A 17,094-nucleotide genomic window follows, 5' to 3' on the forward strand; every position below is an offset into this window, starting at 1 on the left:
ATAGGTACTCTTCTGTTATTGGGACTGGATTCTGAAATATATTTTTTAATGGCTGTATGTATAGATATATGTGTTCCTGTATGCGTATATGTATATGTGCATATACGGACACATGAACAGGGTGTTTCATAGATCATGGGACAAACTTGGAGGGGTGGTAGAGCGTACTAAAACATGCATTTTTTTATAGGAATGTAGTCTAAAGTGACGGGTTAAGGCAGGAACGCAAAAAAACGACACGAGAGGAAAATGTGTTTATGTACAAAATCAACGCAAAGTGCTTCTTTGTAGCAATACAGTATTCACAATAAATGTTCAAAATTGCAACCACCAACAGTAATACATGCTTGGTAATGTCACAGAAGGGATTGACGAACATTTTGAAAAACGACAGGCATTTCGCGCTTGAAGCTGCAATGGATAGTCATGCAAGGTCCTCCAGTGAGTCAACGGGAGTCTCGTAAATGATGCTCTTCAGATGGCCCCATAAAAAAATCCACGCTGGATAAATCTGGCGAACAAGGTGACCATTGAATATGTCCACCACGGCCAATTCATCGGCCCAGAAATGTCCCATCCAAGTAATTGCGGATCTGCACGTGGTTATGGGCTCGTGCACCATCATGCTAGAACCACATGCGATCACGAACGACAGCCGGAACATCCGGTAACGCCTCTTGCAGAAAAATATGATAACATAAGCCATTTGTACACTGCTAAAAAAAAATGGGACAGTGCTATATCTCCCATTTTACTGGGGTGATTCACGAAATTCAAATTGCGTTCTTCATGTCTCGAAAGCGCGACTTAGGATATATATTAGATTTATATATAGCACTATTCTAACATAGGTATTTTGACACAAAATCGGACTTTTTCTGAAATAACATACCAATTTTTTTACATATTTCGATTCTACGACTCAAATTATGCCAGAATACCAAGTTTTGTAAAATTCGTACGAGTAGTTTTTGAAATATTAGCTCTCGAAATTTTAGCTCCTCAATGTTAATTGAATTTGGCAAATATTTATTTATATCTCTTTTTTTATTAAACTTTTTTTATTTTTTCTCTCACATTTCGAAATTTAGGTTCATTCCAAATAAAATTTACCCATTTTTTGTGTTTTATTTTTTAAATTTCTATTTTTAAATAATTTTTATAATTTTTTCGAAAAAAATTTTGAATTATAACCTATAAAATTTTTACCATCCTCTTAAAGTAGGTATATTTTTAAGCATATCTACAAAAAATTAGACTTTTTTATTCAAAATTTTCTAAGGTATACACAAATTTACATATTTTCGCGTTTTGAAATCTGGCATCTTTTTTTTGAGCGATAATAATGCCAAATGTGGTCTATGGGTTTTTGTTACACTATATTGCCACAGCAATTTTTAACCTTAAATTTCAAATAAAATTTTACGGAGAATTAATTATATGACATTTTTTCCCTCAATGATGCGTAATAAATATTTATTAATACTATATGAAAAGCTATTTTTTTAAATAAATTTTTTAATATTTTTTTTTAATTTCTCCCTTTTTTTTTTTTTTTTTTTTCATAAGAGTAAATTTTTGTAAGAGTAAATTTTTACCTTTGGCGTTTTATCATCTGCTACTTTACTTCGTTTTAATCGAATTGTCTAAAACTGAGAATTTTCGTTTTATTTTTATTTGAATTTTATGACATTACCTGCACAATTTATTTCTAAACAAACTGATGCTTTTGAAGTGGCTGAAAGAGCGGCTGGTACTATCATCCATATTTTTAAAGCACAGTATATTTTTATAGAAACATAAGATTTAGAATAATCATTTTTATAACAGTCAAATTATGATATAAATATACAACCCTCTAAAGACTGAATTAATGGAAGTTCAATGGTTATGTAGAAATGATCTGCAGCTACTTAATCGCTGGATAAGTCAGTAGATTCCGTGGACAAGTAAGAATAATTATATAAACGACACCCAACATTCTCAATTCAATTAACGACGAGGATACGATGTTTATTAAATGAATTCAAAAAGTTTTAAAACATAAAAAATCAACTCATTTTTTATCCTAAAATGTACTTTTGTGCGTAGCGTATTTTCATTATTCTAATTTAAAATTCTAATTTAGAATGTAATTGTCAAGAACTGATTCCTAATCATCAGTAATATAATAAGTAATTATTACGGTTATTAATAAATCCTTCTTATAAAGTAATTGCAAATATTTCAAAAAACTTTCTGTCTGAATGCAAATATTTTTCTGTGCAAATATTTTTAATTTTATATTAATCAGGATTGCACACGATATTATTTATTTGCACTTCAATTCTTAACATCAGTTTTAGTAGAAGTTACAAATCAATCATATTTAATTAAGGATTGGATTGGATTGGATTTGAATATTTAATTATGGCAAAGCACACGAGGGCTATCTGCCTAAAGGGAGGGATGCCTTCGTGGAGGACTTTCTAAGGGAAACTGGCTCGTATACACGTCACACATCAGGAAAACCATGAAAACCCCCATGCAACCAGCCCGTTCGCGGGATTCGAACCTCGGACCGAACTACCAGTGATCAGCGTCTTTACCGCTCGGCCGTTTGTAGGCCTTTATGAAATGGAGGGCGATAACTTTATTTAAAATGATTGTCAGAAATACCAAAATGTTTCGAAAAGTTGGATACTTTTTAATATACTTTCAGAATGCTTAAAGAAAAAGAGAAGAAAAATAAATTTTTTCGTAAAATTTATTATTTGTATTTTTTTTAACTTAAAACTTTTCAATGTTATGATATTTGATTCTTGCGATTTCAAAAATAAAATATTTGACTAAAATATGAATAACATTTTAAGAAACCAAATGTAGGATAAAATTGTGTAAAGCAATGGGCACAATGATAAAACTGTTTAAAGCAGTGTATGCAAGTCATCCTAAGTTAAAATGTCGGTTATACATCTCTCTTATTTATATATATCTTTTCTGAACGGAACATTGAAAGGCGTGTTAACTGTGCTTTACTGTATTTTCTCTTTTAATAAATGCAGTTTTCAAACGCATCATAGTCTGGGTTACAAAGTATTCCTCCGAAAGAAATGCAATTCAAATAAATAAAATCAAATTCTGGAAAATTGATATTAATAAATATATTTAAAATGCTCAGTTGGAAGGAATAAATAGAAAATTTTAAAACAATTATCTGAAGAGACAATGCAACACAAACAATTAAAATAAAAGTATAAAAATTTTAAAATTACCTAAAATAATAACTATGACAAAAAATATATATAAAGAAAACTATTTGAAAAAAAATAAACGCTGCACCTTTATTTACGCAGTTCGAATAGGTAAATAGAAATTTTTGAAACAGTTATTCGAAATAAAAAAAAAAAAAAAAACTTGCAACTTAAACAATTAAAATGAAATTCGAAAAAGAAAAAATTACTTAAAATAATAAGTTATAATTAAAAATATAATATAAAGAATATTATTTGGAAAAAAGGAACGATTGTGACTTTTTTTCCTCTCACAGGAAATGAAACTAGGTTGCCATATATTAAGAAGTTCGCCAAGTGAAGTATTCTGGCGCAAACTGACAAAAAAGTGCCAACATAAATTTGTGAATTTCTACGAAAATTTCGCTCCAAATTTTACGAAATTTCATATTTAGGCGTAATTTGAGTCGTAGAATCGAAATATGTAAAAAAAATTGGTATGTTATTTCAGAAAAAGTCAGATTTTGTGTCAAAATACCTATGTTAGAATAGTGCTATATATAAATCTAATATATATCCTAAGTCGCGCTTTCGAGACATGCAATTTGAATTGAACGCAATTTGAATTTTGTCAATCGGCCCAGTAGGTCGGGAGATATAGGACTGTCCCTTTTTTTTTTTTTTTTTTTTTTGGAGCAGTGTACATGCAGGTAAGAAGTATGGGCCTATGAAGTAGTCGTTAACAATACCCCATTCATATGCTCACCCATTAATAAGTGGGTTTGGAATGCATGTTAAAGTGTGCCATGTGGATTATGAGTTGCCTACACCTGCATGTTGTGGCCATTGAAGATGCCGTCCTGTGAGAAAGTTGCCTCGTCCGTGAATAGAACATCTGATGGGAAATCCGCCTGTGCTGCACACTGCTGCAAGAACCAATGACAGAAATGAACTTGAAGAGGGTAATCTGTCTCTTGAAAAGCTTGGACTCTCTGCAACTGGTATGGGTGCAAACCATTTTCATGCAATACTCTCCAAACGGTGGAATGACTCGGCTGCAGACGACGTGCAGTAGCCCTTGTACTTGTCTGAAGTGATTCATGCACAATGTTCAAGATGGATTCTTCAAAGGTTGTCGTGCACTTCTTCTCCCACTCCTAAGGTCAGAGGTGGCTTCAAATGACCCATTTTCACACAGAGATCGATGCAACCTCTCGAACATTGTGTGCTTCGGCATAGGCCTGTTTGGAAACCGTTCCTGGTACAACCGTAGCGCTGCTCTGCCATTCCCATTAGCAGCACCATACATGAGATGCATGTCAGCTTTTTCCCTGTGTATAACCCATCACGCTTGATATCAGATTTGCGAATGATCCTCTGATGCATCAGATCGTGGTTTGTCTGGCTCTCTACCGCTGCATTGCCATCCCAATCACAGCTGCAGTTCCTATTACTGTTAGTGTTCCCTTTTTTGAACATTTATTGTGAATACTGTATTGCTGCAAAGAAGCACTTTGCATTGATTTTGTACATAAACACATTTTCCTCTTATGTCCTTCCTCTCTCTCTCTCTCTTTTTTTTTTTTTTTTTTTTCTTTTTTTTTTGTGTTCCTGCCTTAACCCTTAACTTTAGACCCTAAATTCCTATACAAAAAATGCATGTTTTAGTATGCTCCACCACCCCTCCAAGTTCGTCCCATGATCTATAAAACACCCTGTATACACACATACTACATACACATGTGCGTATATACAATACAATTCTTAATGCAGTCCCAAAAACAGAAGAGTACCTAAATATATTTACTCTTTTCAAAATGTACATGGTAAAATTTAGATTACCTTACCACAATAATGTAATTTAAATTTTGGAAAAGTATAAGAAAATCTCTCTTTAGTATCTACATACCACTTCTCCAACTATTATTATTGACCAAATTAATAGTTATTTTATTCAAGAAGAAATTTTTTTTTTTTTTAATGATAAATGTCAAGATTTTTTTATTCTGTAAGAAAAAGAAATTATTCCCAATACCAGGAATAAAAATTAAAAGAATTGATTACCAAACTCAACAAAATGGTTTCTAACTACATATGAGATAACTATTAAATCAATCATATGCAAGTTATTTACTCATTCAAAATGTTAATTATTATGGTAATAAACAACACTGCGAATAAAACAGTAAACTACTTATAGCAAAATTCAGTATATTATAATAATAAAACACAATTAAAAAAAGGTTTTTATACAATACATCTTTATTTAAAATGGGTATGATAATTAAAGCATGAAAATATTCCAATATATAGTTTAATGGGAACAATAGATTAAATAATTCTGCTCACACAATTCATCTATAGTTTTATATCACAAATAGCAGATGCATAGGGAGCCAATGAAAAATTAAAAAGATAACGGCTTATACCTTTGACAATTAAATTAATATAAAATTTTAAAAGATAACGGCATTTGACAATGTAATTAAAATAATAAATTTCGTTATTTACGCATTCTTCACTTTCATTATTTGCAATATAAAATTGTAAATAGAATGATTTATTCTACTATTCACATTAAACTATAAGATAAATTATTTTTCTCCTTTTAGTGATTTAAATATCATATCAATTTCAAATAAAAAAATTTATAGTATAAAAACCTTTTTTTAATTCTATTTTATTTTCTGTTTTTCTAGTCTGAATTACACATTATCAATGATGAAATTTTCAGTCATTATATAAACAAAAGGAATAAATTATAAGAAAGTTGTGAAATTAAAAAATGACTGAATGTCCTTCAGAGAATGAAGAAATTGCTTTGAATATTCAGTTCCAGAACTTGGATGCAATAATAATGTTACAATGAGCATTATATTTGAAACTAAAGTAAGAAAGCAAATATAGCCAGTTCATCATAAATTACACCAAGATGGCAAACTTCGTCAACTGTGGTAAGATGCAACTCAAAAGCAATTTTTCCATGAGAAATGCTTTTTTCTTCCATCTACTTCAAACACGAACACATTTTTAAAAAAATGTTAAAATATCACTCAATTCATTATTTTTTATCACTCTTGTTCTAAAAAGAGGGTGAAAAGTTTATTTCATAATTTGTGAAAATTTCAAAACTTTATAACCGATACATTTTTAGATGACAAAATTTTAAAATCATAAATATCAAAAAGTGTGAAAAATCAAGTGATTTTCAAAAGCTTATAAAGTATTTCTATTGCCTTCTTAGCGTGCCTTCTTGGTGTAAAGGTCAACATGCCCCAAGCGTATTTGAGAGGGCAGAGGTTTGAGTCCTGGTGGGGGCATCGCTCATTTTTCATGTCTCCTGCTTTGAAATAACTTAATAATGTCTCTATAGTGGCTCCTGAACTAAAAAAAATGGAAGATGATTCTCCACCACCAGGATTTGGCAATTGGGTTCCCTAATCCCTAGCTGTCCTTTAAAAGGGGGAGTATATAAAGTATCTCCACCACCTTCTTAGCATGGCTTCATGGTGTAATGGTCAGCATGCTCGGCGCGTATTCAAGAGGTCCAAAGTTCGAATGCCAGTGGTGGCATTGCTCGTTTTTCATGAACTCCCCAAAAATTCATAAATTAAATTACAATTTCTGCATAAGTTTCATTGAAATGATTTTTTTTCAGCTCTGTTTGATGGTGCATATAATAAAATTTTGATATGCTTAGTTCTTTAAATGAAAATATGTGAGAAAAATTGTTTAAACATTAAATTTAAAAAAAATCTAAATAGAATTTTGAAAAAAAAAATCACTTTATCACATTGCACTGTCATCTACAAAAAATATGCGTACAAAATTTGAACTTGATAGCTTATCAGAAAGTAGGTTAAATTCAAAAGCAAAATTCCACTCACACTGTGAGTGAACGAAATAGACGCTTATAAAAATAAACAAATGAAAGACAGCAGAATGATACAAATAAGATCTTACTTGAGCAAAATGAATAAAACGTTTCATTCAAAATTTTGTTAAAGGAATAAAATCTTTAGAAAATTTCCATAAAAGTCAAATTTGACCAACTAACACCATACTTTGGGAAGATAAATTATCACCATTAAAGAACAACTTTTACTCTATGATAAGTAAGAAACAAAAATATATGAAAAATATTTTCTTTCCTTTACATCATTCCTTAGTTGAAGTAAAATTTTTTGTTATTCTTTTGAAAAAAAACTTAAATATCAGAATTAATTTTGCAGGGTTTGTACACATTTCCTTACATGAAAATTAAGGACTTTTAAGGACCATCAAAGAAAAAATTAAGGGCCTATCAGCAAACAAAAAAACAAATAGAATAAAGCAATTATCCATACAACCGACTTCATGCTTGTAATTTCACTTTAAGAAACTAACAGAAGTGTGCATTATGCACTATTATTAAATTCACTTTAATACTTACCATAAAACAATTTTGAAAATTAAACTAACTCCCTACAAGTTATGAAGTAGATAACATTAAATTAGGAACATAATTTCTTTAAAAACATGTATAAGTGTATTTTACACTAATAACAGTCACTATTTTAGAGATTTACATGATTATTATTAACTTATTTGATATTTATTTAAACACAGTCAACTATTATTACAATCACAATGTAAGAATATTTTGCAGATTAAAATAACTGATTTGTAAACATACAATTTATTTCCTTGGTTTTTTGAAAGATACTAGAATAATAAACTGTACAATAAAAGATACAAAACATTTGTGCTTTTTTTAAATCTGAAATCTTTTCAGCTATTTTAACATCTAATTTATTTATGTCTATTTCCTTTTCTTTAATTATTCTTCTAAGTTCATTTGCTTTAATAAACAAATCAATGTTCATGCTGGTCTCAGCTTCATCTGCTAAAGCATCTACTTCTTCATTAATATCTTTAATGTCCCTTTGAAGAAATTTTTTCATCTGCTTCATATAATCAATTTCTTCCTCAATGATATTTCTTTTCCTCTTTGAATTGTCAGATTTAGTTAAAGATTTTTGTTCTTCTAAATACTGCATATATTTAGACCTTGCAGAAGCTGCTGCTGATCTCATTTCTTTATTAATTTCGATATTAAGAACAACTCCAGAAAATGTTATGTAATCAAATACTGTGCGTTGAAAAATGTATGATGAGTCACTTAAATTTTCAATTTCAATTGCTTTATTTACAGAGAAGCCCCTTTCCACAGAGGCCTGTCCATGTGACAAGATAAGAGTCATTTTCACTATTTTCCATACTTTTGAATAGTGAAAACCATGAAAATAAGAAGTGAGAAATGTGTCAAGAGAAAGATTTTGAGGATCAAAAGTAGAAAATTCATGTAAATTTGTCTTAACTACTTTGTCTAGAAACTCTCCAAACTGCAGCAGAATTTCATCCCAATCATCTTGTAAAACATGTTTATTCTGCATTAATACCGTTAGAACTATTTTCATTTTGTTCTGGGCTTTTTCTGGACTTTTAACCATAAATCACGGGTCTATACAAGATGCATTTCGAATAAGAGAATAATTTATTGGACATTTAGACATTAAGTGTTGTACTATTGTTAAGACACATTGTTGACCTTGTTTCAATGCAAAACTTTCAGCTTGTGAAATGTCCTTCTTGCGGCATTTATCATTCCTTAACTGCTCAGCAAGGAATCCCAAATAAACTGTTAGAAGAAACTCTGCAGTTGAGAAGGGAAAGATGTTTTGCAGCTAAAAGGGGCATTACAATAAGAAATGTATACTGAAAATATATACAGTACATATATATATAGTACATATATATGTAGTATTCGTAAGTGCGACACAACCACCAGAGGGCCTCACCGATGCGCCAGCAGCGAGGTGAAAGAAGTATGACAGAGACCTCCTTCTGCTATCCCACGCGAAGGTGGTGAGATGTCTGTCTACACGTGAAGGTGTAGAATAAGGAACTGTAGTTTTTCACGCGAAGGTGGTAAATTGAACTGTTTAATACATCAGCAAGTGCGAGTAGGCACTAATCAGTTATGTGATAAAACTGGTAAAACTATACAGAATCCTGTTTGTATCAAACGGCACTTGTATTTAATGTAATGTGTACCTTTTCTGATTATCTTTATTAAATGTTCTGTGGTGTGGAAAACAACGTTGGAATTGTTATTTAGCATCTTCAACTCCCCCACTACATATATATATATAAACAGTACAAATTCCGAGATCCGGACATCCAATATCTGGAATGATCTAAAATCCGGACCTCAAAGCCACCACCAACCAATTTTTTATATTTTTATCATTATAACAATTTGGATCATTAAAATTAAATTTATAAAGATTTTCTGCTTTAGTTATTTTTGAATATTCTAGTTTCAAAATTTTAAAGTGCTGAAGGCAATCATTTACAAGTTTTAAGATATCTTCAGCAAAAAAGGGAATAAGTGGTTTATCACTTTGATAATATTCAAGGAAAGGCAATAATATTTTCGACAGAGAGAGATAAAAATTTAATTTTATAAGAAATGTTTTATCTTTAGTTGCCTCCAAAATATTTGAGAAGGATTCGATGAATTTTTTTTTTAAACTTCCCCATTTCAACTTCTTTAATGTACAGTAGCAAGTCATCCCATATTTCAATGGCTCTTTCAACTGCTGAGACATTTTGCAACCATCGGTAAAAGCAGAATTTCACAGGTAGCTTTTTTAAGCCAGATATACTTAAAAAATCTTCACGTCTTGCAGGAGAATATTTAAAAATTCAATATAAGGAGGATAAGAATGATGGAATGTCCCAGCCAGTGGATGACATCCTATGCTTGAAAGCATTGTTAAGAATGTGTAAACCACATGTCCCTAATGTCAAGCATTGAATGTTATATTCCTTTGTCAAGTCCTGTTGCAATAAATCATAAAATTTCCAGTTTACTGCAGGACCATCCATCAATATTTGTAAGAGTTTTGACAAGTCTAGTTTTTCAACACATTCATAAAATTTGGATAAAATAATTTCACTTTTTGCATGCCCTATAAATGCAGAAGTAAGGTACTGAGTTCTGACCTTATTTTCGTGATGCCAGTACCTCAAATAAATATCTAGTTGCTTCTTTTGATTTGTCAGATTAAGATTCTCATCAAATAGTAATGTAAAAAACTCATCATTTTTACAATGCTTTAGTAAAAAAGTTTTAAAATAAGGGCCAAGACCAAAATAACAGATATAAGCACATTTCTTTTCACCACATGAAAACTATTTTGCAATGGAACTATCCGGGAACATTTTAGTGAATAAAGGCCCAATATCATCGCACGATTTAAAAGAATAGTGGCTTTTGATGCACCTAAAAGCCCACAATATTTCTGCATCCGTAACTTCAGATTTGAAAAGAAAAGAATTTATTTTATTATTTTCTACACTTGTTGATGTTGAATTAGCAGTTACATCTTTTCCTGAAGTAGATGGTTCTTCTAACGACAAAATTCATGATACTGTTAGAAGAAACTCTGCAGTTGAGAAGGGAAAGATGTTTTGCAGCTAAAAGGGGCGTTACATGCAAGGCATTAGTAAAATTAAGTATCGCATATATACATATATAATGTATCTATCTATCTATCTATATATATATAATAAGAAATGTATACTGAAAATATACATTTTTACTATATATATATATATATATATACATATATATACAGTACATATATATATAGTACATATATATGTAGTATTCGTAAGTGCGACACAACCACCAGAGGGCCTCACCGATGCGCCAGCAGCGAGGTGAAAGAAGTATGACAGAGACCTCCTTCTGCTATCCCACGCGAAGGTGGTGAGATGTCTGTCTACACGTGAAGGTGTAGAATAAGGAACTGTAGTTTTTCACGCGAAGGTGGTAAATTGAACTGTTTAATACATCAGCAAGTGCGAGTAGGCACTAATCAGTTATGTGATAAAACTGGTAAAACTATACAGAATCCTGTTTGTATCAAACGGCACTTGTATTTAATGTAATGTGTACCTTTTCTGATTATCTTTATTAAATGTTCTGTGGTGTGGAAAACAACGTTGGAATTGTTATTTAGCATCTTCAACTCCCCCACTACATATATATATATAAACAGTACAAATTCCGAGATCCAGACATCCAATATCTGGAATGATCTAAAATCCAGACCTCAAAGCCACCACCAACCAATTTTTTAGGGCTTTTTTGGAGGGAAGGGGTATGCTTTACGCATGCGCATTAGATTTTTTTCCTCATCATAAAAAAACATGCCGGAAATCCCGATTCTTAATCTCAGTTTGGCGCTAAATAAAATATCTCATTATTGAAGAAATAATTATTTTAGCATAAATTTGTGTGATTAGTAACTTGACTCCATAGCTGCATATCTGCTTGGCATAATCTCAAACCGAAACATTTTTTAATTTTACACCAACTAATATTTTATATCCTTGATGCCGAAATCACAAATCATTATTTATTGTATTTTGCTTTCATCACCACATGTTTATCAACGGATAACAACTTGAGTGATGACACATGCAGCGACACCAAATAACAGAGTATTATCCGATTACAGATTTAAGTTTAATGTGCTAAAATGTTAACAAGGGGAGATTTAACAGAAATTTCTTTCCTTATGCTGAAAATAGATTTTGTTAATGATACTCATAGGACAAACGATTATATTTAGTGCTATTTGAATTAAGAATAACTGATTTGTTATTCACATAAAGCCAGAACCAGCACCAGAGCTCACATAGCCACACCAGGCGGCAGAATTTAGGAAGTTAAACACAATGGCGTAGCTAGGGTGGGGCAAGGGAGGACATCTGTCCCCAGGCGCAGCATCCAAGGGGCGCCAAATTAATGCTACGAAATTTTGTAATGAAATGTTTTCCATTCTTGGCAAACAGAAAGGGGCGCAAATTCTTCAGTTGTCCCCGGGCGCTGGAAACTCTAGCTACGCCCCTGGTTAAACAGAAGTTTTTCATTGCGATGACAATGCCCCAATCAATTAACGGAGGGCGAAATCTGTAGTATGGTTCTAAATCCAGAAAACACAGCTACCGATAGTGAAGAAAGTAACAGAGAGGTTACTGAACGAGAAAAAATTTTGATTGACAAGTTATTCGGAATTCTCGACACAGCAATTACAGGACTTGTACAATGGAACTTAATAACTCAACAAGAAATTATATGTCTATAGTATTAGTCTAAAGTATCAGCAGAGAAAACAAATCAAACAACTCACATTGAAAGAAATGTTTAATAAAGTAAACATATAAATATTAAGTTCTTTTCTTTTGTAAATTTTGATACCCTTTAAATCATAAATGCTTCATTATTTCATAAATCACGATTTCATATTTTCAATTTTATAATTTCTACGTGCCATCTTAGTAGATTTAAAATGATCTAATATCCGGAAAAATCTCAAATCTGGGATCGCCGAAGTCCCGACCTCGGACTTTGTACTGTATAAATATATATATACGGAATGTATATTTTCAGTTAAACTTCTACCCAATAACTTTTTAGTAATTCATGAAAGTTAATTTTGCGTCTAGTTAATTCAGGAAAATTAGTTTCAATTAGTTGTTTTCAGCTTTAAAAATACTAAACAATTTTTAATTAGTTAGTTGTTTTCAACTAATAATTGTATCGCCATTAGCAAAAATAATGCATTACTATCAACAGCACAGGATTAAACCAAATACTTAATTGTCTATTGAAGCTTCAAAATGTATTTCCGAACTTCACTTTTTCTCGGCTAACGTTACCGAATTTGCCCTTGGCGACCTAAAATCGAAATGGAGCCAACAGATTTCCTGCGAAATCGATAACAGACCCTCTGCATAAATAAACTCATAATCCCGATATCCCATACATATACTATGTGAAAAAGAGAATAAACTCTGTAGAAGGTGATAAAAAATTAATTTATGGCTTAATTGAAACACAGAAATTAAGCTAAGCAAAACCGTGTAAAAACAAATTGAAATGATAAAACGAAACTTAATTTTCATGTGAATTTTCAGCGCTGACTCTCCCATTATAGAAATTTCAATTTGTTTCAAACAAAGACCACATTTAGCTTTATAAGGATTGTCATCCATCAATATCCAGTCTTTGTAGTCAGCTTGATGAAGCCACAGTTTATTGAAAATGCACTTTCCAGGCATCTCGTTCCTATTGGCGTCGGAAGGGTTGTGGCCTTCCAGGTTGGAATTGCTCTAATTTTGGCAAATATTTTCAGAATCCCCCCTCCTTTTTTTTTTCTCGAGCACCTTCATCATCACTTTCGCCTCTTAAAGAACTTCCGGCTTCACGCTTTCGTCACAATCTGCCTAAATTTATGGATAACACCTGTTTCGAAAGATTGGGTGAATAGCCAATCAGACACCGATACTTTTGTTCGGGTAGCTAATTGTTGTTGTTGTTGTTTTTTTTTTTTTTTATCGTTTGCAACGCAAATCCGCCCACAGATTGGTTAAGAGCCGTGCAATTTTAATTCCATATTCATGAGAAATCGCAATTCACACATAGAATGGCAATCATTAGAAATGATAAGAAACGTCAAATGAGCAAAATTAAGGACCGTTTATTCATTTTGGCCAAAATTAAGGACTTTTAAGGACCAAAAATCATTTTTGAAAAAATTAAGGACTTTTAAGGACCGTATGAACCCTGTTTTGACATGATTCAGATAGCAGAAAAAAGAGAGAAGCTATCAACCATAAATTAAACAAAATTTAATTTATTTCATTTAATTATATAAATTATTGTAACAAATTTATTTCAATTCTACAAGAAATGTAATGACTATTAATTTCAATCTTCAATAGAAAATACAGAGAATACATAATGTTTTTACTCGTAATAAAACAGAAAATGAAAAATTACTTGAAAATATCTAACTTAGTTTATATCAAATGGTACTTTAAGTCAAAGAAAAATTTTGCATAACATAATTATCTCTAAATAACTTACGATGAGCACTTTCCAGAGGACAGATTCGTAAACATATGCCATAGTCTTCTAATTCTATTATTTCTGTCTTAATATTTGGTACTTGTCTTGCCATTAGTTGCACAAGCTATTGAAAGTGATATATTTGTTTTTTACACAAATAATAATTTGGGATATTTTAAGAAAAACATCAACTCAAAAATGATAAACTGGTACTTGATAGACATCAGTCTTTTATTTGAATAATCCAATAACACACACATATACAAAAAAAATCAAATATTAAATATTGCTCCCAGTAGTAAAACAATATTCAGACTTTAGATTTGTTTTATACATAAGAGAAGAATGAAAAGTTTTGAGCTTTACAACAAAGGGCATTCTTGGACTACAGTTTCTCGTTACGATTTCTCTACGTAATCAACCCCTACATCAATAAACTTTTACGTTCTCTGCTGTAATTTGCAGTTTTCTTACAGTATGATCTGTCCTAAGTCTCTCACCGCTGAAAAACTGCCTCAGTGACCTTATTATCTGTGTTGAAAAGACATACTTTATATCAAAGAACAAAAGAAAATCTGAGGGGGTTAGGTCGTGAGAATAAGGCTAATGAGGAAGTGATGTGAAGCCCAGTCTACTAAACCAATTTATACTATTATGGCATGGTAAAGAGGTGCATTACTTCAATGCACAATGAATCTTTTTTCAATTTTCCATCACTTCTCCTCCATACAGTTTCATAGTTTGTGCATCACACTGGCATGATATTCCGAATTGCTAGTGGAGCCTCTCATCACAAAATTAACCCTCCTTTATCTTCCTCCCCCCCCCAATACTATTTTTGAGAACTAATCAATGTAAGAAGTTTTATTTAATGCAAAATGCTTCCTCTCTCCATTTTATAGAAAACATGTCAATTTCTTAAAATTTAAAACTCCAATCTAACCTCTTACAAAACTTTTAACTATCTACCGCAATACGAGACCAATTTTACATTACTTTCATTATCAAAAATTAACATGAGTAATATCCCAGAAAGTCTGTAAAGATTAAGTTGATGAACCCATTTTATTATGATTTGGATCTATCCTATAACCTCCTTCTCATTAGCTCTCACTAGGATACAGATAAATAAACATATTTATGGCACAGCTCTTGAAGAAAGTTTTAGACCTAGAGCTTTGGCAATGATCCTTGCCAGTGGTACTTTTGCTTGCCCAGCTATGCTAAGTTAGCATTCTAGTATTAGCCATTTTGCAAGCCAAAGTTAAATCACACACTTAGAAGTTTAAGCCACTGCTTAGTTAGGCCAGTTGTACTGCAGTTTCCACTTTTTGCAAATTTAAGCCACTGTCACCTACTGCCTACAAGTACCGAGGTTTCATCTGTATTTACAAGTTGAACATTTCATACAGAAAATAGGTATAAATTAAAATTTTTTAATCATCATTATTATCGTTTATATATTATTTGGTTGTATATTATTTGGTTGTTGTTTGGCTTATATATATTTGGTTGTTCGGTGATATCTCTTGTTTGCCGTTGTGTATTGTCCGCTTAGGCGGCAATCCCTAGCTGAAGAATTCAAACTCCTGCATCACAATGACTTTCATGAGTACTATTGTTTATATATGATTTAATAAATATAAATTAAATTTTTTTGTTTAGAAAAGTCATCCTTTTGTTAAAAAAAAAATTCCAATCCATCTGCTGCTTTCAGAGTATATATTTGGTCTGCATGGAATTTTAGTTTGAGACTACCATACTAGGCAAAAGATCCACCTGAATGCCAGATCCTACATCATGATTCACTACTCCATAAGTCTTTCTATTCATTCTCAATACATTGGACAGTTTGCAAATTCATCTGACTGAACTGTCAGTACCTTGAATTGGCTGGCAATGATTGAACTGTCAATATTTTGAATTATATATGCATTTGAGTACTGAATTGGTGAATTCAACGCTTTGGGCCATTCAATTGGGTTGGATTATTTGCCCCATTTCAAATGATGTCAGCCACTAGACCCATAAATAATGACTTCCACACAGCAGGCATAATTATGAAAAAGAGTGCCTATCAACTGATAGCCTTATGCCATACTTCTGTTCTAAAGCAAAGATGAAACTCATTTGCAGTATGTTTAGTATTTTTTGTTACCAGACGACTTTCTAGTGTATCTTTGCAACAATAGATGGCACTACTGCCTGATGATTCAATTGTGGTTGCTATGGTAACGAACTTTCCAAAGTATGTGAGTTATGTGTTCTATATTTTATTATTATTGCTACAGTGCTTTGAGTGATGTGTGCTGCGTCGTCACACGGACGGCATTTATTCTATTTCAAAGTGTTATGTAAATTAAATAAGTTATATTACAGTCTGCTTTGTTTTTGTGAACTTATTCTTAATCATTTTCTGGTCAGTGTGACCGCAGGTGTGAATCAGCGAACTTTGGATATATATGTGATTTATTCCAATTAGCAAGTGAAATCACTTTTGATTTATGGATTAATAATCAGCGTAGTGTACTTTCGATTCAATTTGTGGATTATGGGTATGGCATGATGTAGTGTAGAAACCTCGGCGTTGGGGTGAGTATGTTCCAATTTTTCCCTCTTTTTTGCTGAAGTTGTTAGTATAATATTTATTGTTATTCATAATGGTTGATTTGAGACCAGTTGTAACTAAAAAGAAGGTTCTAAAAAGGAATGTAACAATGTTTAAAGGCAAGGTAAATTCGAATTTAGAACAAGCAGAAATTTTAGAGGTAATGTTGTTCGAAACCAAACTAAATGCTTTTAACAGTGAACTTTGTTCTATCTTTGAGGATATATTTTGTTGTGTCCTGAAAAAGATTGCAATACATTCATTACAGAACAACAAACAATACAAGAAACTTTAGATGAATTATG

The 17,094-nt window shown here is 31.7% G+C and overlaps 1 protein-coding gene across 3 annotated transcripts in view; it reads right to left on the bottom strand.

Annotated features, from left to right (window-relative positions):
• The window catches only part of LOC118184037 (pyridoxal-dependent decarboxylase domain-containing protein 1), a 148,687-nt gene that overhangs the window by 41,113 nt on the left and 90,480 nt on the right, over nt 1-17,094 (bottom strand). For all 3 annotated transcript variants that reach the window (XR_015041999.1, XM_085820173.1, XM_035353672.2), the window contains exon 15: nt 14,200-14,305. Coding sequence is in view for 2 of the 3 variants with exons in the window: in XM_085820173.1 (XP_085676299.1) it covers nt 14,200-14,305 (106 nt within the window). In the remaining variant the exon portion in view is untranslated. The remainder of the gene's footprint in view (nt 1-14,199; nt 14,306-17,094) is intronic.

Source organism: Stegodyphus dumicola, chromosome 7, assembly GCF_044657685.1.
Source record: "Stegodyphus dumicola isolate Sdum_Otavi_A_Nest chromosome 7, ASM4465768v1".
NCBI classification, from domain to species: Eukaryota; Metazoa; Arthropoda; class Arachnida; order Araneae; family Eresidae; genus Stegodyphus; species Stegodyphus dumicola.